Consider the following 26,608-nt stretch of genomic DNA (forward strand, 5'->3'; position numbering starts at 1 on the left):
AAAATTGTTTTGCACATGGCTTTGATGAGCAGGATAAAACCCTGGTACCTAAGTCATCTCCAATTTTCAAAATCCATCACAGTGCTCCTGTTTCAGTTAAATACTGTGAGGTAATGCTCAAGTTTATCCACAATTTCTGGCAAATGTATTGAAATGTTGAGATATTAGGACGGATGAATATAGAGCTCTGATTTGAGTGAACTGACCAAAACAGTTTGATTTATAAGACGTGAAGCCTAATGTATCAAACTCCTTTGTTCATGTGTAAATAACGTGGCTTTGAATTAACAAGTTATTGCTGAGATGAGAATCTGAGTGAGAGAGCCTGTTTAACACACTGTATAACCAACCACCTGGAATATTTAACCTGCACATGTCAACTTCTGTACAGGTGTTCTGAGATCTGCAGACTAAACCTTTCCCATCAGATCTCCTCTCTGCCGAGAGGCTGAACTGTTGTGCACATGATGCTTCTAACGTTAGACTTCTACAGTATGAGCTCTGTAAATAAATGTATTTTCCAAATGTTGACGTGCACGTGTTGAGACTGGAAAAGTGGGACAGACGAGCTTCCATTCAGCTGTTTATTAATTAGAAACACACAAGAAACATAAAAAGACCAAACTCAGCACTCTTCACCTGCCCATGACCCCCACCAGCCAATCACAGTCATTCTGAGTTGCTAAATACATCCAGAAATTAAAAATTTGATTTTCTAAATGAAAACCACTCACTAGGTAATTCACGTCAAACAGTGCACGGCCCGCCCAAGCCTGATATGTAACATTGGTTTCATCTAGAACGCTGTGTGAAAACTGCTTTATCACCGGCTCTCCTGAGACGCTGTGGAGCTACATGCTGTGTAAATAATAGACTAAGGCATGCTTCTGCTGCTGGTTCTTTGGGTTTTCACCACAAGGTAATATAGTGCCTTTTAAAGCAGTAGAAGTTGATAATGGACTTGTTTGAAATTAAAAAAACGAAATAGTTTGGATCTAATTGAGACAGTAAAATGCCGGGACATATTTAAGAAACTTTTGAAAAAGCAGGACTATTCATGAACTCTACCTGAGAGCAGATATGTTAGGGGAATGGGAAAACATAAATTAAGATTTGCGGCTCCACCAGCAGTAGTTTTTACACTGTGAAACTGGTTAGCACCAAGAGAGCAGGTCACGTTAGCACTGCACCAAGCAGGGCCAACAAAGCAATCAGGCTGGAGGCGGTCCTCTCTGGGGTTTAGGCCCACGCTGTTTCCTCTGCACAGCACTGAGTTTATTGCTTAGTGAGAGAAGTGCATATATTTCGGTAAAAGGATCCAGACTGGAGCGTTTTACCAAACTCTCGCCTTCAGACATCAATATGAAATGTTTTCTTGTTTTTAGAGAAAAAGTTCGAGCTGCTTTGTTTGACATCTATGCTTTAAGAGCTAATGCTCACCCAGAATTATGCTGGGGACAGAATGGATCCTCCAGGATTGTGCCTCAAATCAGACCAGGTTACAAACTAATCTGAAAGGTAGCAGCTGCAGAAAGTCTCTCATGCAGAGTGAACGGATCCTGACGACCTCCCCAAAGCTTTGGGAGAGAAACAAAAATGTCTCTACAGCCGTTACTTTTCAGTTTTCAGAAACCGATCACACTGTAAATTGAATAACATACTGATGTAGATGACAGACTAAATGTTTTTATTTTAATTACTAATAAAATTGAATAATAATAAAAGGCAAAACAGCATGGACATACCCCTGAGATGTCTGAGTGACATACTACTGTGAAACGCATTAAAAAAGAAGAAATGTACGGGCATGGTTTAGTGGTTAGCAATTTAAAAACAGCTCCTCATAGGATCCCAATATTTTAGCAGTTTACAGGCAAACACGTTAAAATTCAGAAATTTGACTTAAAAGATTTCATTTTCCCGAGTGCATCTTCTGGGATTTCTCCCCCCCAGGAGAGCTGTGGTTCCTCTCAGAGAGTTACAAACACACCAGTCCAAACAAATAAAAGCAAAGACCTTCATGGAGCTACTGTCTTTAACCTCAACAGCTCATCACAATAAACCCACAATCCATCCTCAAAGCAGGATGTCTCTGAATAATCCAAATAAAAAGCCTCCTACTGTGAAGCTTCTGCAGTACACTTGAACTCATTAAAGGGTCCTGGCCCTCAGCTTTTTTCTTTTTTTTGTCGTTTTACTTCTTTTTCGTCTACAGCAGCCTACACAGTGCTGTGAAGCGTGAGCTTACGTCTCCTATTAGAGACGTTACATGAGGTGATTCTGGTGTTACCTCTATAATTATCACAGCTACGTCAACAACTTTGTGATTCTTTTGTTTCCTCTTTGAGTGGCTCCTCCCTGCTACACATGCACACACCTGCATTCAACATGCATCCACGCAAACAAACACACACTCATGCAGGCTCCGTCAGATGAAGGTCTTCCTAGTGGCAGGAGGAGGTGAAGTGGTTAGATGTGAAACAGAGCAGGGCCGCCCTCCGTGCCTCCCTGCTGTGTCGACCTGCCGGCCTTGCTCACAGTTTGGCTGCCATGAAGTTGATGTGAGGTTTGACCAGGGGGAACAGAGGCAGACTCCTCTTGAACTCCGTCATGTCCTGAATCACTGTGGGCTGCAAGAAAGATCAGATCAAAGGGCGGCTGAAAAACGACCCCCTCCATAAACTCCAGAAATAGTCCAGAAACAAACAAATGCTATTCTCTTTCTAAATGACATGTTATAATTTGGAGCCTAAAAGCAGGCTTTGACAAAGTGTTAGACACTACAGAACACAATGAACACTGTCATCAACAAATGGAGAAAAGGAAAAACTGATCAAAAGAGGCTGCCAAGAGGCCTCCAGGACATTAAAGGAGCTGCCTGAATGTCTTCACTGAGCATGGCTAGAATAGCAAGAAGAAGATGCAATTGAAAGGTATGTCCACCTCATTTGACACAAGCTGATGATTAACAAAAAAAAAAAAAAAAAAAAAAAAATGTCAGCGTGAAGAATTTTAATTTATATTAAAAAAAAAGAAAAAAAAAAAGAGATAATAACATCTATTTGAGCAATTCGGTGTGTGAGACAGTGACAAGCTACAAATCCACCCAGGTTAATGGTGTGGCAGTTCTACCCTTCAGTTATTGGTTAACGAGATGTATTGGGATGTCCTGGTTATTGTCACCTTTTCACATTTAACCTCCTAAGACCCGAACTCTTTCATGGCATGCATTTTTAATTTCTCTTTGCTTGGAAACAAAGAATTACCAGATTTTTTTTTTAACCCAATTTTTGTTTCTGAGAAAAATGAGATCCACATATGAGGACATTTGTTTTATATTTCAATAGAACAGTGGTAGTATAATGTCCTCGTCAGTGCATATCAAGAAAAAATAAAAAGTTTGATCACCGTTCACCGTTTCACATTTAAGCTGCGCATTTATAGTAATGTTAAAATCTGACTGAATATCAGCAGCTGGGGAATCTGTCAGGTTTACAAATAAAAATAAAAAAGTTTGATCCTTACCTGTGGCAGGGAAGGAGCAGGAGCCAGGTTGACATCATTCTGAGCGGGGAACTCTCCCACTACTGGACCTGATGTACACACAGACAGGTCAGACTGTCAGTGAGCGACCTCAGTGGGTGTCTAAATGAAGCCCATGTTATCATCTTGTGTCTACAGATACTCACAGGTGTCCATCTCCCTGGACAGCACGTGCACCGACACTTTGTGTCTCTTTGGGGCTTCGACCGTCAGTCGCTCCTGGATAGACAGACAGACAGGTGAGGATGATACATGGAGGTTGTCAGGGAACATCATCACCAGAAACTATTCCCTCCATTAATGGAATGACTCATCACTTTTGGGAAAGAGCTTTGCTACCACAGAAAAGAAACCCAGCACAGACAGGATGGCTGTGTGTGTTTCCCCACTGAGTGTGTGATCAGTTGTGACAGCCCTGTGGAGATTTAGCGACACAGTCGGGCTTCATCTCCGACTCTGGATGGAGGATTATATTAGACTGAACATTTGGCTCATCTGCAGTCAGACGGCGTCAACTGTGGCAACCAGAAATTAAATAATAAAAAAAGAAAAAGAAAAGACGCAGCTTGTGCGATTGCTGCTGATATGACATTAGAAATGCATTAGGTTTATTCTGCATGGGGGCTGTAATGGTTTCTGCAGGGCTCCGATAATGCCAATTCTTTCTGGGGCCAGGTGTCCTTGGGCTCTTTATCCCCCCGAAACAAGCCGGCTGGCTGTCATTATTGCCGCTGATATGCTGTGAGCGTCCTGTGTCAGTGTCACCTCCACAGCTATGAATAGAAGCAGGAGGCTGGATGAGATGAAAGCTAGGAGGGCAGAATGAATGCAGCGGATCTGTGTATGTGTGGACACACAAACAGAGTAGGTGGTGCTGAATAAAGTCCTTTTTTCCCATTAGTACCTTCTCGCAACTCAGCTCGACTCGTTTTCCATTACAATCGAGTACCACCTAATGTGTGTGGGGTCATTATTAGCAACGCAATCGAACATCCCGTGACGTCACGTATGTGCCACGAACGCTACAACAGAGGTGGACCTGGAGGCGATGTTATACCTGCTGCTAGGTCTGTGGCTTTCTGTCAGACATGGGGACCACAGTGTTGTTTCTGTGTAGCCATTTCTCTTATGCCGGGTTTCAGAAATGGTAAATATGGTTTTCGTACAGGAGACACTCTCGTGACTCATCGAGTGATGCCACTGACTGCCCAATCGATGACATGCAGTCTATTGACGCCACATTTTCAGATCGCCTCTGATCGCTATGAACTCCGGTTGAAAAGGTACTAAAAAAAGTACCTAGTACCAGGTACTACCACCTGATGGAATACCCTCAAAACATGTCGAGCCGAGTCAACCTGAGTAGATACTAATTGAGTTTTGTCTGACATATATTCTTTCAGCAGTGCAAAACGTGGGGGCGAGGATATGTGACCTTTGAAAATAAAGATGCTGATGAAAAACTGTAGTTCTTTGAGTGGCCAAACTCCCACAGAGTCCCATACTAACAGCCTCAACTTCACAGCATTAAAAAGCCTGTTGAGAACATCTGTAAGTTCAGTGAAGTCTTTTCATAATGTATCCTTTGAAACTTCATCAGGCTTACAGTGAGGGGCGTGGCCACTTTGACAGGTATGCTGACCAGGGACCTGCAGGTAGCAGCTGAGTAAATGAACTGAACCTCATCTAGTGCACAAATTGATCCTGCTTAACGAACCTGCCAGTGTCTAAACTATGATTAGGAGTTGCTACAGTTACCCTAAAAAAAATAAAATAAAAAATAGCTACAAACAGTTTTGTCTCAAACAGGTGTCAGACTGAGCAATCCAGCATGACACAAGGACATGTCTCATGCTGTTAAAAGTCTTCCAAGGAAGAGGCATCATGAGACATAAAGCTATACTACTTACTCTGTAAAACTCCATTACGTTTTCTTTTGTCAACGTCTTCAGATACGCCACTTCAATGTTGTCTGCAAAACAGCAGGAAAAACAGAAGTAAATTAATTAAATTTAAAAAAAAAAATAGAAAAAAAGAAAAAGACAATAGTTCCCGTTTGCAATGCTTAAGAGATGGACTCAAGAGTGAATCCATGATTAAATAAGGTAGGCTATTATCCTTTTATATATGATTAAAGGAAGAAACCTCTGGCTGAACCAGGCCCAGGGAGGGGCAGCCATTTGCCACAACTGGGCGGATTGCTGTCTTTTTGTGTTACACAAGCTGGTAGATCAGGAAAAACCCATTTGGCCTGCAAACTAAACTAAACATAATTAAGAGTTATCAGAGAGGTGGACTGGACTGCTGGGAAGCCTCACCTCTATCAAAATTGTACTGCTGAGAGATGATCTCTCCCCAGTATTTAGCACACTCAGCAGACAGCTTCTTCGGTTTGTCCAGGCGGCGGATGGCCAGGGCTTGGATGTGTTTCTGGAAGGCTTCCTCGCTCATCTCCTCCACAGCTTTCTCCATAGTACACAGGAAAGCTTCCACTCGGCTCTCCAGGTAGTGGGGCGCCTTCTCTGACTGGATGATGAAACGCAGCCCTTGCACTCCATTAGCCCGCCGTGGCCCGCTAAAGACAATGTAGCCTTTTGGGGGATTAAGAGAGGAAGTAGGTAAGAGCTCCAGACTGCTGTAAACACTGTTCCAGAAAGGTTTTTGTAAACCATTCCACTATGGACCAACTAGATGCATGAATAATATAAATAATAAACTTGATAAAGCTGACACTGTTTGTATAAACTTGAAATGGTCTGGAAAAAGGTACCCACGTTCTGTGTCATGCCCTATCATGTGTGTTTTGCAACCTCACCCAGCTGTTCTTTGGTTCTCAGTGTGTTGAAGCAGGGCTCAGAGATGATCTGACAGAACAGCTCTAGCAGCATGTTGTCGTGGGTGGTCTGCATGTCTGTTTGGTAGTAGATTTCGATGCCACAATTGTTGTGTACCTCATTCCTTTGCTGGTAAACATACCAGCCACCTGAGAGGAACATAAGAACATACATTTATGCTGTAATCATGGAAGACAAATCGCTATGAAAAGATGACCACAAACAAACATCACCAAAATAATCCCCGCAAAGCAAAATAACTGGACCGCCTTCATTCATGTGGCGATAAAACCATTTCATTTTATGGGGAAAACTGAATGACACTTCACATCAATGTATTTTATTAGTTTTTTTTTTTTAATATATTTTTTTCAACTTTAACCCCATGTACTCACCTTGTTTTTGTACTTGTGCAGTTATATGTAATATTAAAAAGACTAAAAACAGGAAAGAGAAAGACTAGATGTAAAAATATGAGCACCTGTAATTCTTCTGGCTTTGCTTTTTGGTCTGTGAAGGTTCAACAGGACCTCACTGAGATACGCTGAGAACTAAACTTGGCATGTGAGTGAGCAAAACCATCTGAAGTCATTTAAAGCACAATCCTTTTCATTAACCCAAAATCCACTGACTCATGAACTCTGATAAGCTTAGAAATGAATTTCACCAGCTGTGCTGTACAACTTAATACAATCCATCCCTGCACACTTAATCAGGTCTTTCAGTGCTGCATTAGAAACTTTCACAAGCAATTCCTACAAAAAGCACATGAGCTGTTTCATTGTAGTTTTACAGCTGAACTTCAGTACATTGCTTGAGCCATAGATAAGTACTGTACAGTAAAACCAGCACAGTTCAGATAGAGGACAGGGGACACTTCAATAAGACAGAAACAGCCCGTTGAATGCCAACAGCAATAACTCTAGTTTGTTTAAATCCACTGTGATCAAGTCTGCTCTGAATGCAGGACGAGTGCAGGCTGAGTAATGCAGGTGTCTTTATGCACATGCTGACTGAGCACTCTGGACCTGACACTCCCTGAGCACCGAGCCACAGCTCCTCTCACATTGTTCTTAACATGTCAAAAGTTCCACACACACTGAAGCAAGCAATAGCTCAACATTGCTGTCGGACGCATCCTTTGAATACTCAAAATACTGATGTGATGTGTGAAAATGTGAGTTTCTCATTGTAGACTTTGAGTCACAGGGAAACCGTTGATAATTTTCTGTATAATTTATAGCTCTGCTTTTCGCCTCCACATCATTCAGCTTTCCTAATGTGATCTGAAAGGCAGTGCAGGTTTGCCTGTGTGTGTTCATTGTCTGAGCTGCTGACAGTGAGGTGTGTATGTATTGTAGCCAATGACGTCCATTTCCACTCAGTGACCATTATGTTCCTTTGAGGTAAATGTGGGATGCTGAATTCAATCAGGTCTTTTTTCAACAAACACACGATGGCGTCACTGATGACGAGGGCGAGAGTGTTGGACAAGAACCCATCTGCGTGGTCGCCGTGGAGACAGTCATGACTGGCAGATGAAGATTTACAGTGCTTAATCTGTATGTGTGTGCGTGTGTGTGTCTGTGCGTCTGTGTTTGTGGTTTGGAGGAGTAGAGGACCTACCGTCTGGAACCTGCACCTCTCTGTAGCGAATCAGCTGGCTCGGGAGGAGAGGCTTTGTGTGAGCATGCTCAATGAGCGTGTCCTCCACCATTTGCATCATGCCAAGAGCAGACTAGAGGAGTGACAGATGGAAATGAAATTCAAACATTTCAGTCCACAAACTCTTGAGTAACACCAGCTGAACTCTCAGAAAAACATTTTGTAGAGATTCAAGAATTTTACATTTATTGTACCTACCAACATTTACTACATTACTCAAAATAACCAGCAGGTGCTTTTTAAGAGCACTTGTATAGTGAACTGTGATAGAAGTTATTCTCAATATGCGTGGTAAGCATCTTGACTTCACTGATATACAGTGTAGACATTTTGCCAAAGGCATTTTTAATTTCCATAAAAAATTAAACATTGTATATTTTATAACATTAATTGTGATATGATTGGTAATTTATTTCAACATGTGAACAATATACAGGTACATTTAGAAAAGAAAAGAAAAGAAAAAATACTATACAAAATACATACAAAATGTTCTAATTTACATGTTGAAAGGGGGTGGGAAGAAGTAAACACTTATTTAATCCCACCCCTTTGCCATAAATTATCAGTTAATATTTAGTCAGCTTCCTTACTGATATAACTTGTAATAAAAATAGTGAACAGATTTCTGATATACTATATACTATAATATCACATCATGAGTTTTTTGTTTGTTTGTTTGTTTGTTTTTAAATGGAGACATTCACTTAATTTCAATATTTTCCTTTTCTTTATAGTTCGAGAAGATCATATTTTTATAACTCTTTTTGAACCGTTTTATGTTCGGACATTGCTTTAATTCCATATTCAGTTTGTTCCATAGTTTCACTCCATGAACAGAAACACAAAAGCCTTTTCTTGTAGTACGTCCCTGTTTTGAAGTTACAAAAACCCCTTAAATTATAACTTCCTTCGTTCAAAAAAAACACATACTCAGAATATTACCTGGCAGTTCTTTATTTTTTGCTTTGAATAGAATTTGTGCTGTTTGGAATTTCACTAGATCGTCAACTTTTCAATATTTCAGACTGCAAAAATAGTGAGTTTGTATGTTCCCTATAACCTGCATTGTGGATGATTCGAATTGCTTTTTTTTAAAGAGTAAAAAGTGAATGTAATGTGGTTTTATAGTTGTTGCCCCAGACCTCTGCACAATAGCTTAAGTATGGTGAAACCAGTGATCAGTATAGAATATGAAGTGATGTTCTGTCGAATATTTGCTTTGCCTTGCTTAGTATTGCAATGCTACGTGATACTTTGGAATGAATATATCTTACGTGAGCTCTCCAGTTAAGTTTTTCATCTATTATTACCCCCAGAAATTTATTTTCACTGACTCTTTCAATATCAACACCATTTATTAGAATCTTTGCATTTGTATTTAAACTACTATTTCCAAATAACATAAGTTAAGATTTATTCAAATTTAGTGATAATTTGTTTTTATCAAGCCAGAACTTCACTTTACTTATTTCATTAGTCATATCCTCCAATAAATTCTGCAGATCATCACCAGAGCAAAAAATGTTTGTATCGTCAGCAAAGAGAACCATTTTTAATACTTTGGACACTTTACAGATGTCGTTAATGTACAAGTTGAAGAATTTTAGACCCAAAACTGACCCTTGGGGTACACCACAAGCAATGTCCATACATTAGGAGCAACCACCATTTAATTTCACAAACTGCTTCCTGTCACCTAAATAACTCCGGACCCAATCTAAAGCTACCCCTCTGACACCATAACGTTCCAGTTTTCTTATTAATATATCATGATCTATAGTGTCAAATGCCTTTGTCAAGTCTATGAATAACCCAGCCACATATTGCTTTTTGTCTATGGAATTTGTGATGTATTCTATTGAATCTAATAGTGCCGATGATGTTGATCTGCTTGATCTGAATCCATACTGACTCTCAGTGAGTAGTTTATGTTTATCTATAAATTTTTCCACTGATATAACTAAATCAGTTTTGTTCTCTCACATAAACCCCTCAGTTAGTTCATCTTCTGCTGTTAGAGAAGCTGGTCATTATTATAATTTGATGATCACAAAAGGGATCATTCCTCCATTTTAAGAGTGTTATTCTCCGACGAGCAGGTTGAAGTGCAGGATCTGATGAGACAATAAACCTCTGAGATATGGATAAATAAGTAATAATAAGTAGTGACTCCAAACAAACCTCCTTGGTGATGTTGCCATGAAGAAGTGCTTCAATATGTAACCGTGACAACAGCTGAGGTATGAAGGCCTTAAGGCGTGGGAGAGTTACATCTGCAATACAGATCACAGGCAAAAGCAATCAATCAAAGAGTAATTTTCCAAGGCTGGTAACAGACTGATTCAAAGAATAACTGTTGAGTGTGGTGATTTCATCGGGCAGTCTTCCTGCCATGAACAAAGCAGCAAAGCAGCACGTCATATTGCAGTAGTAAAAATAATACCTAAAGACTGAGTTAGATGTGCATAAAAGTTTAAATTTAAGTCATGACACTCACAGCGTCTCAGAGACCACAGACAGAGGAGGACGGCGGGCTAAAGAGACTGATAACAAAACCGAGCTGTGCTAATTGGAAGCCCAGGTGACTGAGCTCCAGGTCCTGACCCAGCAGGTTAATTGAGTCTCGTGTGAATCTGAGGATACTCTGTGTAAGCTCTGTGGTTAAAAATATAACAAGCTGCCCTGCAGGCTCCAGACTGGCACTGTGCACGGGAAAGACTGCAGCTAGGGAAGCAACTGCTAGAGGACAGCTTCAGCATTTAAAGGAGAAAAACTGAAAAGAAAAGACCCAAGGCGAGAGGAGAGGCCTCTACTGTGTGCAGAAACCTGAAAACTTCAGTGATAGTTTTACATTTTTCACTGCAGCTATGTGATTTAACCTTTACAGTGTCTGGGTTAAATTTGACCTGTTCTGAGACTTGACTACAATAATTCAGGTCAATTTGATTGCTTTACTGGGTTTAGTCCACACGCTTCAAGTACTTCACATTCATGGCCAATTTAGAGTCACCACTTTACCAAAAATGCATATCTTTGGACTGTGAGAAGAAGTCAGGGAGCACAGGGAAAACATGCTAACTCCACACAGAAAGGAGTTGGAACCTTCTTCCCAGGAACCTCCCTGCGAGGGGGTGGCGCCAACTACTGCACCATCCTGGGACCTGAACTGACCTTTCAGTGAGTGTGGAAAATGCCTGTGGAAGTTCCACACATGCTTGGTTTTCTACCACTCCAAAAACAAGTTGTTTTTTTTAATGTAAGAAATGCTCTGTATTATGTGTTTTAATTAACTCTGTTTAGTTCACAGATGAAAAAGCAGCCAGTAAGCATTCCTGCTGAGACAGAAGAGAAACAAGAGTCTCACCATCTAGAGCCTCTCTGAGCTCATCTTTGGTCCAAGCGACCTCGGTCATTAGAAGACGGAGGTAGTACATGGCATGCTGGTGAGGCTGCTCAGCTCTGAAGTTATTCAAAGACCTCATGTACTGCAGAAAGAAAGAAGGCAGAATCAGATCACCATTAAAACTGAGACTGGAAGCTAAACTATTACTGAGTCAGTGAGTCTGAACTTACAGCTTCCTTGATGATGTCAAAGCGCTTCTCGTCTATCTCAAAAGTGGCCATCTTCTCGATGATCTTCTTCAGCAGGATGTGCTGTTTGTCACTGTAGCCTTTAACAGACAGCTGCAGCACACAGTGACAGGAGACAGGCGGCACATCATCACAAACAAAAGGATACATTAAGCTTATTAGCATAACAGTTAACATTTGTTGTTATGAAGGTTTTGCATTCATTTGCTACCATGAATACATGAATGTGTTCTCCATTTAATTCAATCGTGGGCTGGCCAAACTATTGTGAAGAAAATCTTTCCAGATTAGACCGACTCCTCATGGTGAAGAATAATCTGAATCTCTAGAGACTCAAAAACAAAAAGAATGTCAATGTTCTGCCTGAGTTCACTGCACGTGCTTGGGCATAAATGAATTTTCCTGCATCACGCACACCTAATGGCCCTTCAGGATTCAGCATAACCTCCCAGGGCTTCGCTGTCACAGCTCACCTCACCTTGTGGCCAAGCCCCTGCAGTGACACTTGTTAAAAGTAATCTCTCCAAACATCGTTAACCTTGACAAACGGCCAGCATCCACACTAACACTGCTGACTCAGATCAATTACTTGCAGCCCATCACACAGCTATACAGTCCTCTGTAAGGACACACCACAGTCATGAATTCACAGGTGAGAAGGGAGCTAATGAATGCAGGTTAGTTGGTCATTATGACAGCTGAAGAGTTGTTAGAAGTCAGCAGGTTTTAAAGAACAGTGGACAGACAACACCACAGCAAACCAGATTGATTCAGGCCATTACTTTGATGTACAACATTAAATCTCACACATACGCACACAAGCAAATTGCTCATTCATAAATCAAGGAAACAGAAAAACACCTGATTTAGTGATACACTCCTAATGATGTTAAACCTCCTAGATAAACCTGCACAGATCTTTAAATTTAATGCCGCATTCTACATACCTAAGAACAAAGGAGTGATGTCACTCCCAGTTTTGTTATTTGCAAGAAAATGCATATTAGACTTCTCTCTCAGATTGAACAAGCAGGATTTCACACAATCAAGAGTGTAGAAACCACAACCGCCAAGTTATTTTCACTCTGTTAAAGCCTCAAAGTGCAGCCTTCACTGGCACCCCATCTTCCCTCCAGACTTCAAACGGCTTACTTACGAGGATGGCATTCATCCCTGAGGCTACACCATACACCAGCCCAGCCAGGCGGGCTGCATATGTATACTCTTTTAAATCATCCTTCAGTAACCTGAGCAACAAGTAGGTCATGTTGCAGTGCAGGGGGTCTGCGTAAAGGTAGCGACTAATGGAAGGAAAAAAAGAAAGAAATGAAACAAATAAATGTTTGTTGGGAATCAAGTGTTGCCCAACACTAAATAAAAACACATATGAGAAGAATGATAATGAAGAGTATGTATATGCAGCCACATGACCGGCTTTCTGTTCTGCACTGACTGACAAAAACTTTTTGATGGAAGAATAGTGGCTGACTTTCAAACCTGATGCCTTAATTACAGGTGTGTGTTTAACCCCAGCACACCTAAAGGATGATTTGATATGGAGAGAATAAAAGCCCTCGCAGGTAGGCATGGTGTTTTAACAGGAGGTTGATGAGCAGTTATAAAAGAGGGAGTTGTAAATAAAACAGATACTATGCCAGCCGGGTACAGGTTAGAAGGTGATGTAAAACACACGCAGGTTCAAAATCTCTACAAAACCGTCTCAAATGATCAAGCATGTCAAACAATAAAAAACGTTCAATATACGACAGTTTCCTGTTATTGTAACTTGCAGTCTGGCCACAGACGCGGTCAGATTGGAAGGTTAACGTCAGCTATTGACCCAGGCCTGCCTGAGCCACTGTAGCCCAGTTTGAGGATAATAAAGGGAAGGCGGCATGAGGTCGGCGATGGGAGGGATTGTGAATACTTACATACATCCCATAGACGGTATTTTGGAGGTCATAGTTCAAGCCAGCTAGCTCGGCTGCATATGCATACTCGTTGAGGGAGTCCTTGAGGAGCTCCAGGTATAAATATGCCATGTTACAATGCAATGGGTCCACGTACGCAAACGGGCTGTAGAGAAAATGTCACACAAAGCATACAAATAAAGCTGCACGAGCTGATGCAAACTGCAACTACTGTGTAGCATGTTTCACAATTTATGAACATATAATTAACTGTAGCTATCAGGAGTGTAACAGTGGAATTACTTACAGACTAATACTGTCTAATTGTAGTCCCACCTAGAAGGGTTTGGCAGTGTTTGTCAAGAAGCTGATCCAAGTTAATCCAAACGATCCTATATTACACAGTAGCTAATTCCAGAAGCATTTAATCCTACTAAATTAAATCAACACTGAACAAGGGAACAGCCACCTACCTTGAATAAAGAAGACAACCAGTAGAATGGTGTGTCCATTTATGTGGAGTTACACATGGCACTTATTTAACTTTGTTGCTTTTAACATGCTGACCTGTGACCATCCACAGTCAAACCTGGACTTATTTTCCAGAAGATCTGCATTTTAAGTGTAACCAATATGAGATTTACTCTCCGGTACAGTCGTAAAAGCTACTTTTAGTTGCTCCCTTGTCACAATGGGTCACCAAAGTAGGTAACTTTGGCAATTTTACATCTTACACAACTTCAAAGAAAATGTGTGTCTCCATATCACATTGGGAAACCTGATGACACTAATAAATGAATATTTTGATAATTATTTTTTGCACTTTGTTATCTGATTACTTTAAAACTTATTATGCACTGTTGTAGCAGCAGTACATTTATGATTTCTTATTATTGAGTTAATCTTAAGAGTCACAATTTACTTGGTAAGAATTTGTGTCCACACTCCAGCTGCAGAACAAATCCTCTATATTTACTACTCACCTGAAGAACTCAAAGTTCAGGCAAGCCTTGGGGAGGAAGAATTTGTCATCCTGCTTGAACCACACCTTGCTCATAGCAGTGTCCTGGAAGAAATGAAAACCAAACTTAATTTCATATTCATGGGAAGTCTTAACAAAGTAAAGCATTGAAATGCAAGCAGAAGGTAAACTGTACAAGCAGACGACGCTCATTTAATCACAGAAATCTAACAGTGTTACTTTGATAGGTCTCTTAGCAACAAACAACAAAAGCCATACTAACTTTTATTCAGTTGTTCCAACAGAGATGGGAAATGTAAGCTTTTATTAGCTGCTTAGTTCCTCTGATCCTGACACAACAACAACTAATGCTTGATGTCTAAATCACAATACCACATTTCCATATGAAAGCATAAGAGACTTAAGAAGAAGCAGGTAAGCAGGGACCGTCCAACGCAGTCAGACAATGAAAAGTGACAACACTTTGATGGAGCTGTGCAGAGAAAACACTTGCCTTGATTAAAGTGGGAACTGACGGAGAGTCTTTCTCAAGAGGGTAGATCTCGAAGTTGGTAGGGATGAACTCATTTTTCATTGGCAATTTGAATTTGCCGTTGAGGTCTGCATTTGCCCATTTCTACAACAGAAAAAGATAAACAATCAGAGCCTTATATAACTGATGTAGTGGTTATATGCTGATTACACAGCAGAAAAACTGGACACAATCATTCACCTTGATGGTCTCCTCAGAGATGGCCTCCTGTTTGTACTGCGTGCCGTACCACTCTTCTGTTATGTCTGTTTGTCCTTCAAATGATTTTGATACCACTGCAACTCTGGAAAAGTAAGAAGACAACAGGTCACATTATAGATCTATACAAAAAGCCCTCTGTGCTACTTAGTGCCTGTTAGCTGCACAAGATGTGAGTGCTTTTCCATTTCGATCATGTTTCAGGTGGTGCACAGCCATTGACACATCGTTTGGCTGGAGCTGTCAGAGTGCAGGTTTTTCCTAAGTTTGAACATTTATCCCATCAGTATGTTTTAGTTAAACAAAGTTCAAGGACTCAGTGTAAAAGGAAATGGTGTTTCTCTGTAAGTTCTCTTGTAGCTGGAATGAGATGGATAAATAAAGAAGCATTCGTTCATTAATTTAAAGCAGTTTTGGCAGAAGCCCAGAATTAAATGGCCACTTCAGTAAAGGAAGAGACTGGCATGCAAACTGTCAGGGTCAACCAATGACTGCATGCTGTCGTCTCCTTAATACACATTAAGAATTGGACCGGTTACAAGTCTGGACTTTGCTTGGCACAGCAGCTGCAACCCAGTAAATGAATTAAAGCTACACCAGGCCCACTTTTATTTCAGTCCAGTTATCCAAGTGGGACTGCAGCTGTAAAGTTTAGCTTAAAGTTTATCACACCATGTGCCCACATCTTCCTCTGAGAGGTTATACACTCAGATTAAAGTAAAAGAAGCAAACAGAAATTTGCCCAACAAGTTCACTGCTGCAGAAATGATCTAATCAGCAGGTTATTTTTTGCTTGATAAACACAAAACTCAGTCTTCTTTTACAACTGTTGTTATTGCCTTAATCTACTTCTAGTTTTGTGCAGTTTATTACTTGGTAACAGAAAAGGTAAAGTGAGCCTCACTACACATTGCAAAGTCACACTGACCTGACGTGTTCTGGTCTCAGCTTATCCAGCACCATCTCGATCAGATCTGGCCTGAACTCTTCCAAGAGGTACTCTGCTGCTAGAACTTCTTCGAGAGGGTAGTACTACGACACACAAAGAAAGCTGTTGGCATTGCACCGTTTGAAAACACAAATGTGTAAAAGGCCTCCATAAAGTAAATTCTAAACTTCTACTTAAAAGGACCGACGATGAATCTCATTTACTATTAAAACCTCGCTGTGTTTTTGGAAGCACAGTAGCTATACAAAGTTGTCACATAATATCTTACAATGACTGCAAGCTCTCAAATGTATGGAGATGTGCATGTATTCCATCTTAAATATGCTTACACAACCCTTTGTATTAAAAATAAAATAAAGGACCAAGGCCCCACTTTGGAGCCATGTGCTTTAGCCCATGGGATCCAGCTGGCCTTTGCCCAAAGAAGCCTACATGGGTCTAAAAGGGCTGTAGGGGCCCATGTTGAGTGGGACCTTCAAAGGTGAAGGTCCCAACACAATCCCTGGCTTCCATGTACTTGCTTGTGGTACATGAACTGGATATAGTGGGCTCGCCTCAACACATAGCTTGGGCTCTGGAACAAAGCTCCTGGGGAAGGGCTGGACTCTGTTCCACTTTGGAGCTGCACTAGGTGAGAAACAGCGGCAGGGGTGGGTATTTTGCATGCATTTGACCGCATGCCCTTACCCAAGACTCACTGGAGATCTCCTGTCTGACAAGAGAAGGACTCTTTATCTCCCTGGATTCACAGGAAAAACTGTCTAATGTGAGATAAGTCTTGGGTTTCCTCCTTAGACTGCTGTCCCCAGAACCCAAAAAGTAAATTAAACATTTGGTACCTTACTCCACCTGCTGCAACAATCACATACTGTGCATTTTGATACAAATAAAAACTAGCTTGATTCTGACAAGGCTGCCTGGAAACAATGACTGCAGATAAAAGAAGGACCTACATGTAGTAAACCTGCAATTTTGGAAGTGTAGCCACGGGGACGCTCCTTGTCTTTGAACCTGAAGGCAACATTGTTTAAATCCTATAGAGAGAGACAAAAAGGTTGAAGGTATAACAGCTGAAATCACCAAACATACAATGACTACATTCATTTAGCTTATTGATCCAGATCTATTAACTGTGATGCACATAATGGAATCCATATGCTATTCTAATTTCTTTTTTAAAACTAGCTTTTACAGTGAGGAATAGGAAATCCGCTTATACTGACTCTTAGAAAGTATCACTGAACTAACAACATAAATCACCTTGCACTCCTCAAACACCCACTCTTGAGGCCCTTCAGTACGTAGTTTCTGGATGTACTGGAACATGTGGAAGATTATGTCCTCAACGTGCACTGCAGTGACACACAGATCATGCCCCAAGATTTAATATTTACATTTCTTTTCCCTACACATACTGTGATTGATCATAATCACATGCAAAACACACAAACTAGGTACAATTCATGTAAAGTAGTGAGATGCATGACTTACAGAGGCCCTCCTCAGTCAAGTCCACATTGATGATGAAGAACATGAATCCTCTGGCTCCCTCTTTCTGACCTCCAACAAGTGTGTTCACCCAGCCTTAGAAAGTAATTATTGTGAAAATTTAGTAAGGTGTTTCTTTCATTTTTATGATAAAAGAAACTGTTACTGTGAATGTTTCTGTCCTAAAAGAAAACTGACTTCTATTCCAATCACTAAATAAGACGAACACAGGTCTCCTGGTGTTACATTTTATGTTTTTATACATTTTAACACATAAGTAACCTCGGAGCCAATCATATATTTTAGGATATGGTTTTACTAAGTGTATCACTTGCTCTAATAATATTTGTCACCAGCTTGCAGTCTGCTACCTTTAGATTTCAGCTCAGATAACAAACTTCCAGGTCCTTCGTGACCAATCAGATGTCCCAGATAATGTCCTGGGTTAGATTTGTAGTACTTCTGTAGGTCTGGGATGGGGAAAGTCACATAAAGATTTCTAATGTCTTTGATGGGAACCACTTTGTAGAATTGCTGTAACAGGAAAAAAGAAGAACACCAACCAGAAATGTGTTACTAAGGGCTCTTTCATCTGACACTTCAATGACTGTAGTAAACAGAAGAATTTATGAATCCCAAAGTAACATGTTAGGGGAAAAAATGTTTACAGACATTTTGCAATGCAGTAAAAATGTAAAGGAGTGAGAAGTAAACAGCTCACTTTAAGGTGTTGTTCCTGGAAGGGGTGTTCGGGAAATTCTGGAACAGGCACGTTTTTGTTTTCCACTTCTCCAAATAATTTAACCACCATGGCCGTCAACTCATCCAGTGATTCTGCCAACAAAGGGTTTTAAAAAAAAAAAAAAATCACAGATACTGAATTTACAATAAAGTTCCCCCCCTTAAAAAAATAAAACAAAACCCCAAAACAGTTGATTGGCTAGCTATTAGCATTTCAAGCCTGTAACTTTTAGCTGTCAAACAAACTGGCTCAAGTAAACCTTGCTTGCAGTCTGTATTTTAACACTAAAGCAGATTATAGGCCATTCTTAAAGGCCTATAATGGAATGGAAAACAAATGCCACAAAGAACTGTGTGTATCCTGGTTTGAAATTAGACACTGTTAAGTTTTAATTTAAAAGTACATTGCTGAACATTTGGCACTTAACATTTGTATTTTGTTTTGTTTTTTTAAATCTACGTGCTCTTTGTCTAAGAGTATTTGAAGTAATAGTTCAGCTTACTAAAATGTATTAATTTGGATAGGTAATACATTTTAGTAGTGTTTGAGTCATATTTATAATTAACCCAAGGTGTTCCTAGGTAATATAAACTCTATCAAACCAACACAATTTTTTAGTAGGATTTAATGCTACAAAATATTTCTCCACAAAGTGAAGCTAACAACTTTGATTTCAAACTGAGTCTTGAAGTTTTAAATATTAAGAACGCTCACTGATTAATACAGCTTAGTACAGGAGGACAAGAAAAGAAAAATAAATCTGTATGACACCACACCCACATGACTTATAACACATCTTTACTTCTAATTACTAACTACATGCGTGGGTGAACTGTGGTATGCAGGATCATGTGTCCTGTATGGACTGGAAGGATGGTGAGTCTACAAGTCCAGCATTCATTTATTCATTTTAAAGCTTTAATTTCAAGTTATTTTGCAACTTTAGATTACTTATATAAATCTATTAATAAATGAAAATACATTAATATAGCTTACTTTATACAAAATTAGCTCTTTTTTTTAAGGCATGGCAGCAGCACTTGTCCATGGTACCACTAAGTCAAAAATGTTCGACAACAGGTTTAATGTCCCTAAAAGCCAGTAACTCAAGTCTCTCATCACTTTCACGTTATTCGATGGAACGAAACAGATATGTTATCTTGAAAGTCTCTCGTTTTTGGCAGTGACACCAAGGCACATTATCACAGCTGATTTGAGAACAACACATCGTTTTGCTCTACAATGAAATGTGAAATACTAGAATTCAGGCGACATTCATGCATGACTTGCACATTGTTCAGGTCAGATGATTATTTTGCAACATTTAAACATCACATGCGTGAGCAATGTCATCTTACCTCTTCCTAACACACACAGTCCCATGAGGTTAGAAGAGTAATATGTAGAGTGGAATTTCAGAAGCTCCTGACGGACATCAACCCCCTCTTTAGATGGTCTGGTCTCTAGTGTCAATTTATTTCCTATAAAAAGATCAGCAATGTACATTTTAATGTAATTAAGAAAAGGCAACACACTCCCGTAGTGAAATTCAGTGAAATTACATTCCATAATCAATTTCTATATTATAAAATCAACCCCCTAAAACAAGTGCTACAGTCTACATGAAGCACTTCTAAGGCAAATTAAGTGGGGGTTTTTTGTTTTTTAAAAGAGACACCATCAAAGCAGCAGACAGGAGAAGCTATGTTAGTCTGCTGAGTGCACTGCTTTCAGATACGTCTGATCCTCTCCTGTTCTTAATGGGAATACAGACGGTATAATTCAAGACTGCCATCAGGTGGCTATTTTGAGCTCAGAGCTGCTCTGAGTATACGTCACTCTGATCTGGAATGACTATCAGAAAACTCCTAAACTGCTTTCTCAAAAAACAAACTGAAATTTGTTCATGTTTAAAATAAAAAACAAAGCCATTGAGAAGTATTTCTGGGCTAAAACAGCCGTCTCTTATAATAAGTAGGCTGCATGAATGTAAACCTCATTTAATCAAATATTAGCCACAGTTAACATATGTGACTGGATTCTGCTCTAGATTAGTAGTCTAATACAAAATCTAAAACACATCATATCGACCCTATGAAGGGAATTCTTGCTTAAATATTCTGTGCAGGGCGGTTTTGCTCTCCAGTCAAAATATTCTGCTATAACAACTGAAATGTGATGCACTAAGCAGTCAGAATGAATGATGTAATGATATAGTTTTAAAGTGAAGTGTGGCAAGAACAGTCTCTACCTGTTCCAAATTTACTGAAAGGGTGTTTTGGGTTGCCAGTGGCCTTTTCCAACTGAAACAGCCTCCAGGCATCATTCATCAGGTTTTTCTCATGCTCAGAGTCCACAGCGTTCACCTCGCGGTCCTTGCAGCTCTCGTCAAACAATGGGCACAGAAAGAACTGGGCAAACCTACAAAGGTCAGAAGTTGCTGTTATCAAGGAGTACATTTCAGCATGTAGAATAACAACAGAGGTGTGTGATAATACTACTAGATTTCAGATTTTCAGCATTTTCTGGTGTGTACAATCTTGTTTATATTAAATACAGATTATACGTTATGACTGTTTGGAAAATGAACAAAAGCTTTGCAAGAGTACAAAGTCAGAGCAACTGCCATGCAAATGAGGAAATGCTAAGCACACTAAAATTCATAGTGTGCATCTAAAGATGTACACAGCAAACATTATACTGTAAAAAGTAATCACTGTAGTTCTGTCACATCATAAGACTGCTTTAAAAAAAAAATCAACATTATTGCAAAGGAAATGGACCATGAACTTCTTTTAATAGATGTTGTATTCTTAACATACAAACTCCAAAATACTAATAATCTTTCACCGTTTACCTCCTAAAACCTAGAAATGTTGGTTTAATTAAGTAACTATAATTTTAAAAGAAAAACCATAATATTCAGATATCTAGTTTGTATATATTTTTAATAAGAATAGGAAAATTAGGCTGACTAACTGAATTATACGATCCTTTCATTTTCCACAAAGGAATCATCATCAATAATTCAGATCACTCCTCACAGTTCTTTCCTACCACTGAAGTCCAGGTGGCTTGAACAGCACAAGGGAACAATTAGACAATGTCACCAAAAATATATATATAATTTTTTTTTAATCTATCTACTAGAAATGTAAGACCACTGAGCTTTTAAATGTGTATCATGTATCACTTTGATGTTTCTGCCAAAATTAATACCATCAAATGAACACCAACATACCTATCTAATGCTCCTTGCAAGTGCTCATGGGAAACATCAAAATAATAGTTGGTATGTTCTCCGCTGGTGAAGGCATTGGAGCTGCCTGCGTGCTCACTGAGGAACTGGCTGTACTCGTTCTCCTTGGGGTACTTCTCTGTTCCCAGGAACAGCATGTGTTCACAAAAGTGTGCCAGCCCTGAGATGTTTGGTGGGTCAGACAGAGAACCTGCAAATTGAAAAGAAATTCCCAGAGAAATGTAGTTAATGGTGCTGCTTCTCTTTCATCCATGCAACAGTTGTGACTTAATGTTTGCCAGGTGAGAAAAACAGATCTGTAACGGCACCACAACAGGTAGATTTATAAACAATGAGATGTACATGACTAAATTCTTTATCATTTTTATTCAACATATAAAAAGAATGTCACAGGAATTTCACAACTTCCTCAGACATTCAAAACAACTATCTAATGCTTAGTCAGTGAGAACTTTAAGCTGTGAGTCCCAACAGTTACATGTTATTTGCTGGTGAAAAGCTATAATAGAGAAACCCGATAAGTACATAATGTCATATCTAGTTTGCAAACAGAAATACTAGATAATAGACATCAGAAATACCCATCCAAAGCTTAAAAGACGTCTGGCAACTAATGAGGCAACTCTATGCATGAAAGTATATTGGTCAGCAAGGCACAGTTATATTATGATGTGGGAAAATTGCTCTGCTTTTCCAAATGGTGTGATAGAACACGGAAAAAAATCATGGTCACCTGGCCAGGACAAAGAAAATTAAAACCTATTTACCTATGTGGACATCCAAAGCAGCTGAAGATTTGTCTGTGGTCGGGTCACTGATGAGCACTGCCTTCAGGCCATTGATAAACTCCAGGCCCCTGTACTCCCGCTTATCCTCAGGTGAGCGAATAACATCACTAACCACCCTCCTCACAGCCGGGTCGGTCATTCTGACTGACAAGGATGACACCAGTCTGCAAGCAAAGAAAACCAAATGGACACTTACAATTAAAATTGTAATATGTTTTGATTTAACGTGACATAATGGCCAAAGGAGATTTTAGGACAATAGATGCCTCTAAATGCAAGTGAGCTTAGAAGTCTATATTTGGTATGACCACCTTTATTCTTAAACACACTGTCATGCTAAAAATGAACCAATCAGACACCTTCCAGATAGTACTGCATAGTTTGTTAAATAGGTTAGTAATAATTCATCAGTTTTTACATGATTGCCAACATCAGTCCCAAACCATGACATAGCCTCCAACATGTTTCACAGATGACTGTAGAAACTCACAGTTGGACCTCTCCCAACCACCTCCATATATACTGCTGACGACTTGAACTGAAATGTTCAAATTTGGATTCATCACTGTGTAAGAATATTTTGTTCTTCCACTGGTTTTAAGTCCTGTTCTTGTGTAATTTTGCATTCTTTAAGAAGTGAAACATGGTGACATCCATTCTTCAACTGAGAACGTTTCTAATGAGAGTGCAGCGATGAGCAGCTGGATCATCTGAAGGTCCCAGATGCATCTTTCAAGTATTGACAGGATGTCTTTTTCCTCTATTCCTTAAAGACATGACTTTAAGATATGGTTCGTCTGTTGCAGATAAAAGTGACAGGTCTAAAACTTCTTTTAACCAATTTCCTCAAATTGCAGGATACACTGCACAAGATGTTAACATATGTCATACATTTTCAGCTAATAGCTCTATGGGAATCACCTGGTTAGTGTTAAGTGTCTTAACAAAATTTAAAAACCAACATCAAAAAGATTATTGTGAAAATGATCATGTACAATGGCTAAAACCGACTCAAAAAGCTGCCAGAGTCCAAATAAAAACTTGTGTCAGAAAAATGTAAGAAAGCCTGGAGAACTACTGCTCAAGACCAATAAAAATAAATAAATAAATAAATAAATGAAAGAAAGTCTGGGTCCTTGGAAGCATAAAGAAGTAAAGCGTTTCTAGATAGTTGTGTATATAGAAATGATCTGTCTGAATGAATAAGAAGGAAAAAAAAAAAAAAAAAACACCCATAAGGATTTAGCTGTGTTTTAACAGGTGCCGTGACTCACGTAGTTTCCACACATCACTGTAAGAGCTGTTAAGCAACACATGGCTCGTTTACTGCAGTTTTACTGAAATATTACATGAAATCTTTAATGATTTTCGGGAACACTGTTTTTGAACAACAAAAAAATCAAACGAAACCAGCAACACAGTTTAGATAACCAACTATTATTACTGCCTTGGTGTAATTGCTACTTACGTACAGTAAGCTAAACAGCAATGACAGTTAAAAGACAGCCACGACGTAGATGTGGAAACATTACACCTCTCTGGTACTGAGCACAACGGGGATTACAGTGTGCTACAGTGACTCAGTAGAGGACACAAATTAATCCATTACGCAGAAAGCAAAGTCGCGCTAGCTTATTTAATGAGGGATAAAAGCTTCAGAAAAGTTACCAAGCAACCATGTGAGAAACGGGATGTCTTGTCTAACTCGCTGGCAAACATTTGGTTCCGCAAAGCTAAAAAGTGTATTGTAAGCGATCACGGAAGCGCAGGACACAAATACACAATGTAGGATCAGCTAACATTTCGCTTTAGCTAGTGAGGTTAGCTGGGTCAAAAAACCGGCTCGAGCCGCTAAGATTAGTTTGGTGTTTAGCCAGCTCGCTGCTCGGTGTAAAAATAACTCTCCTATTTTTCAGTTACAACACTTACCTAAAAGAGCTCACCTAAAAGGTCGGTTAAGACAGAAAACGTAGCCTGCTGACTGAAGATATCTCGTAAACTGGGCCGTTCGGTTAATGCACTTAAACATACTTTGCACCCATGAAAAACAAACCTGGGCTGTTACGGCGCCATCTTTGACTAGACACAAACAATCGATAGAAGAGCAGAGCGCACCTCATAGAGGCAGGTTGTCAAATATTTAATAGATTCTGCCACTGACGCCTTAGACCACGACAGCGTCCGTCGTAAAGCCAAATACTCAAGATTATAATGGCAACGAAGCGCCAAACTGGCTAGAGTAGTTCAGAATATTGAGCACTGTCATTGATTCGGAAACCGATTAGACAGTCTGCGTGTAGATTTCCTTTTACGTTAAGCATGACAGATCAAGTTTCCAGCCCTTTGTCAGAGTGAAAAATGAATAAAGCTGCTATGGAAAAACAGGAAATTTTATAATTTGGTTTTCCTAAAAAAATATTATTATTAATAATAATTTTTTTAAAAATCACAAGGCTTGTCCGTGGTCCTCCATCTCCTCTAAATGTATAATACAAGCAATCGGTAGTTAATATTTTATTTTAAAGTCTCAAAAGAAATTACTATATTAGCCTATCTACATTTGAAAACTGTGTATGACTATAAGTGTGCATAATATTATGGTTGTTGTGTGTAAGAAAATATGACTCAGTCGTTAAGAATGAATTTAAATAACCAAAAATTGCTGCTCTGTACTGTGCTTTGGGTCGCTCTCTGCATTATCCTTTCTACACTCACTGGCCACTTCTTTAGGTCAACCCGTTCAGATAAATATATATCTAATCAGCCAACAACATGGAAACAATTCAGTACATTTAGGCATGTAGACATGATCAAGACAACCTGCGAAATTTCAAACTGAGCATCAGAATTTGAAAGAAAGGTGAAATTAAGTGACTTTGAATGTGGCACGCTGTCTGAGTATTTCTAAAATTACTGATTTTGTCCACAAAACAATCTGTAGGGTTTATAGAGAATGGTCCAAAAAGAGAAAACATCCACTGAGTAGCAGTTCTTTGGTTGAAAATGCTTTGCTGATACCTTCTGATAGGAAGACATCATTAAGGTATGTAGAAGAGCATGTCTGAATGCACAACACATTTTACATTAAGGAATATTAATATGAAATTGTTACACAGTTGGTAACACAGGTTTTTACGGTGGTTGAGCTTTTGCCCGTCTTTACTGATAAACTCTGCCTTTCTAAGAATCTCATTTCATATCCAGTCATGTTACTGACTTATTGCCGGTTACCTAATTAGTTGCACAGTGTTCTTCCAGCTATTTCTTTTTAGTATGACTTGCTTTTCAAGCTTGTTATTGCAGTTTTTTTTTTTTACTCAGTTTAAAAATTTGCCATGTTTTTATATGACATATACCATGTCACAGGGGGAAAGGCAGTGAATACCCTAGACAGGTTTACAGTCTACTGCAGTGTAAATACAGAGAAACAGATGTCCATCCACACATATGGCCAACTTAGAATCACCAGGGAACCTGACCCTATGCATGTGCTTCTTACTGTGAAGCAGCAGTGCTAACCAATGATGTTCTGCCACATGCAAGGCATTGCAACCACCCATCTCAGCACTGCCAATATTAACTCTGTATTGCCCATAGTTGATCAGTTGTGCATTATCATGACTTACTAACCTGCTTGCAAGAAAACAAACAAGGAGACAATTCACATTTTAAAAAGAAGGTCAGAGCAGTCACAAAGAATTCAAGACAGGCCTAAAATATTAGTTTTTACATCACAAGGCAAATGCATATATATATAAAACAGGCAGCATTAAATGTATTAAAAAGAAACTAACCGGCTATACAGCTAGCAGTAGGTTACCAATCCAAAATGCTTGTTGTTTCCATACCACACCTTACTTATCCCATAAGTTGGCCACGACTGATATGACGCTTCTGTTTCTACTCCGTTTTTTCTTTTTTTCTGTTCAGCTTATATATATATATATATATATATATATATATATATATATATATATATATATATATATATATATATATATATATATATATATATATCGCCGGTCTGATTTTGACATTTCCGTGCGCTCGGGGGCCCCCTGCTGGTTGGTGTGGTAATTTCGCCAAAGCGATATAGGAACCTGTAGCCACTAGATGGCAGCAGA

General features: G+C 39.4%; 1 protein-coding gene across 3 annotated transcripts; it reads right to left on the reverse strand.

Annotated features, from left to right (window-relative positions):
- Window positions 1-570: 570 nt before the first annotated feature.
- LOC309720594 (insulin-degrading enzyme) lies at window positions 571-24,645 on the reverse strand. 3 transcript variants are annotated; one of them, XM_082557650.1, is made up of 25 exons: window positions 24,428-24,645; window positions 22,464-22,648; window positions 21,679-21,886; window positions 20,689-20,858; window positions 19,796-19,918; window positions 18,417-18,529; window positions 18,067-18,229; window positions 17,699-17,791; window positions 17,468-17,559; window positions 17,161-17,241; window positions 16,187-16,290; window positions 15,241-15,343; window positions 15,022-15,144; window positions 14,530-14,612; window positions 12,793-12,937; window positions 11,619-11,729; window positions 11,410-11,530; window positions 10,227-10,318; window positions 8,004-8,115; window positions 6,359-6,526; window positions 5,862-6,134; window positions 5,454-5,515; window positions 3,690-3,762; window positions 3,526-3,593; window positions 571-2,630 (listed from the first exon to the last, which is right to left on the reverse strand). In XM_082557650.1, the coding sequence occupies exons 1-25, from the start codon at window positions 24,511-24,513 to the stop codon at window positions 2,535-2,537; spliced, it is 3,048 nt and encodes a 1,015-aa protein (XP_082413776.1). In that variant the 5' UTR covers window positions 24,514-24,645; the 3' UTR covers window positions 571-2,534. The 3 variants fall into 3 exon arrangements, with proteins under 3 accessions (XP_082413776.1, XP_082413775.1, XP_082413777.1); XM_082557649.1 differs by lacking the exon at window positions 12,793-12,937 and adding an exon at window positions 13,568-13,712 and having other exon boundaries at window positions 24,428-24,642; XM_082557651.1 differs by lacking the exon at window positions 12,793-12,937 and adding an exon at window positions 13,568-13,712 and having other exon boundaries at window positions 24,414-24,555.
- Between the last annotated feature and the right edge of the window lie 1,963 nt (window positions 24,646-26,608).

Source organism: Aulonocara stuartgranti (assembly GCF_965226115.1).
Source record: "Aulonocara stuartgranti genome assembly, chromosome: 13".
Classification (NCBI taxonomy): Eukaryota; Metazoa; Chordata; class Actinopteri; order Cichliformes; family Cichlidae; genus Aulonocara; species Aulonocara stuartgranti.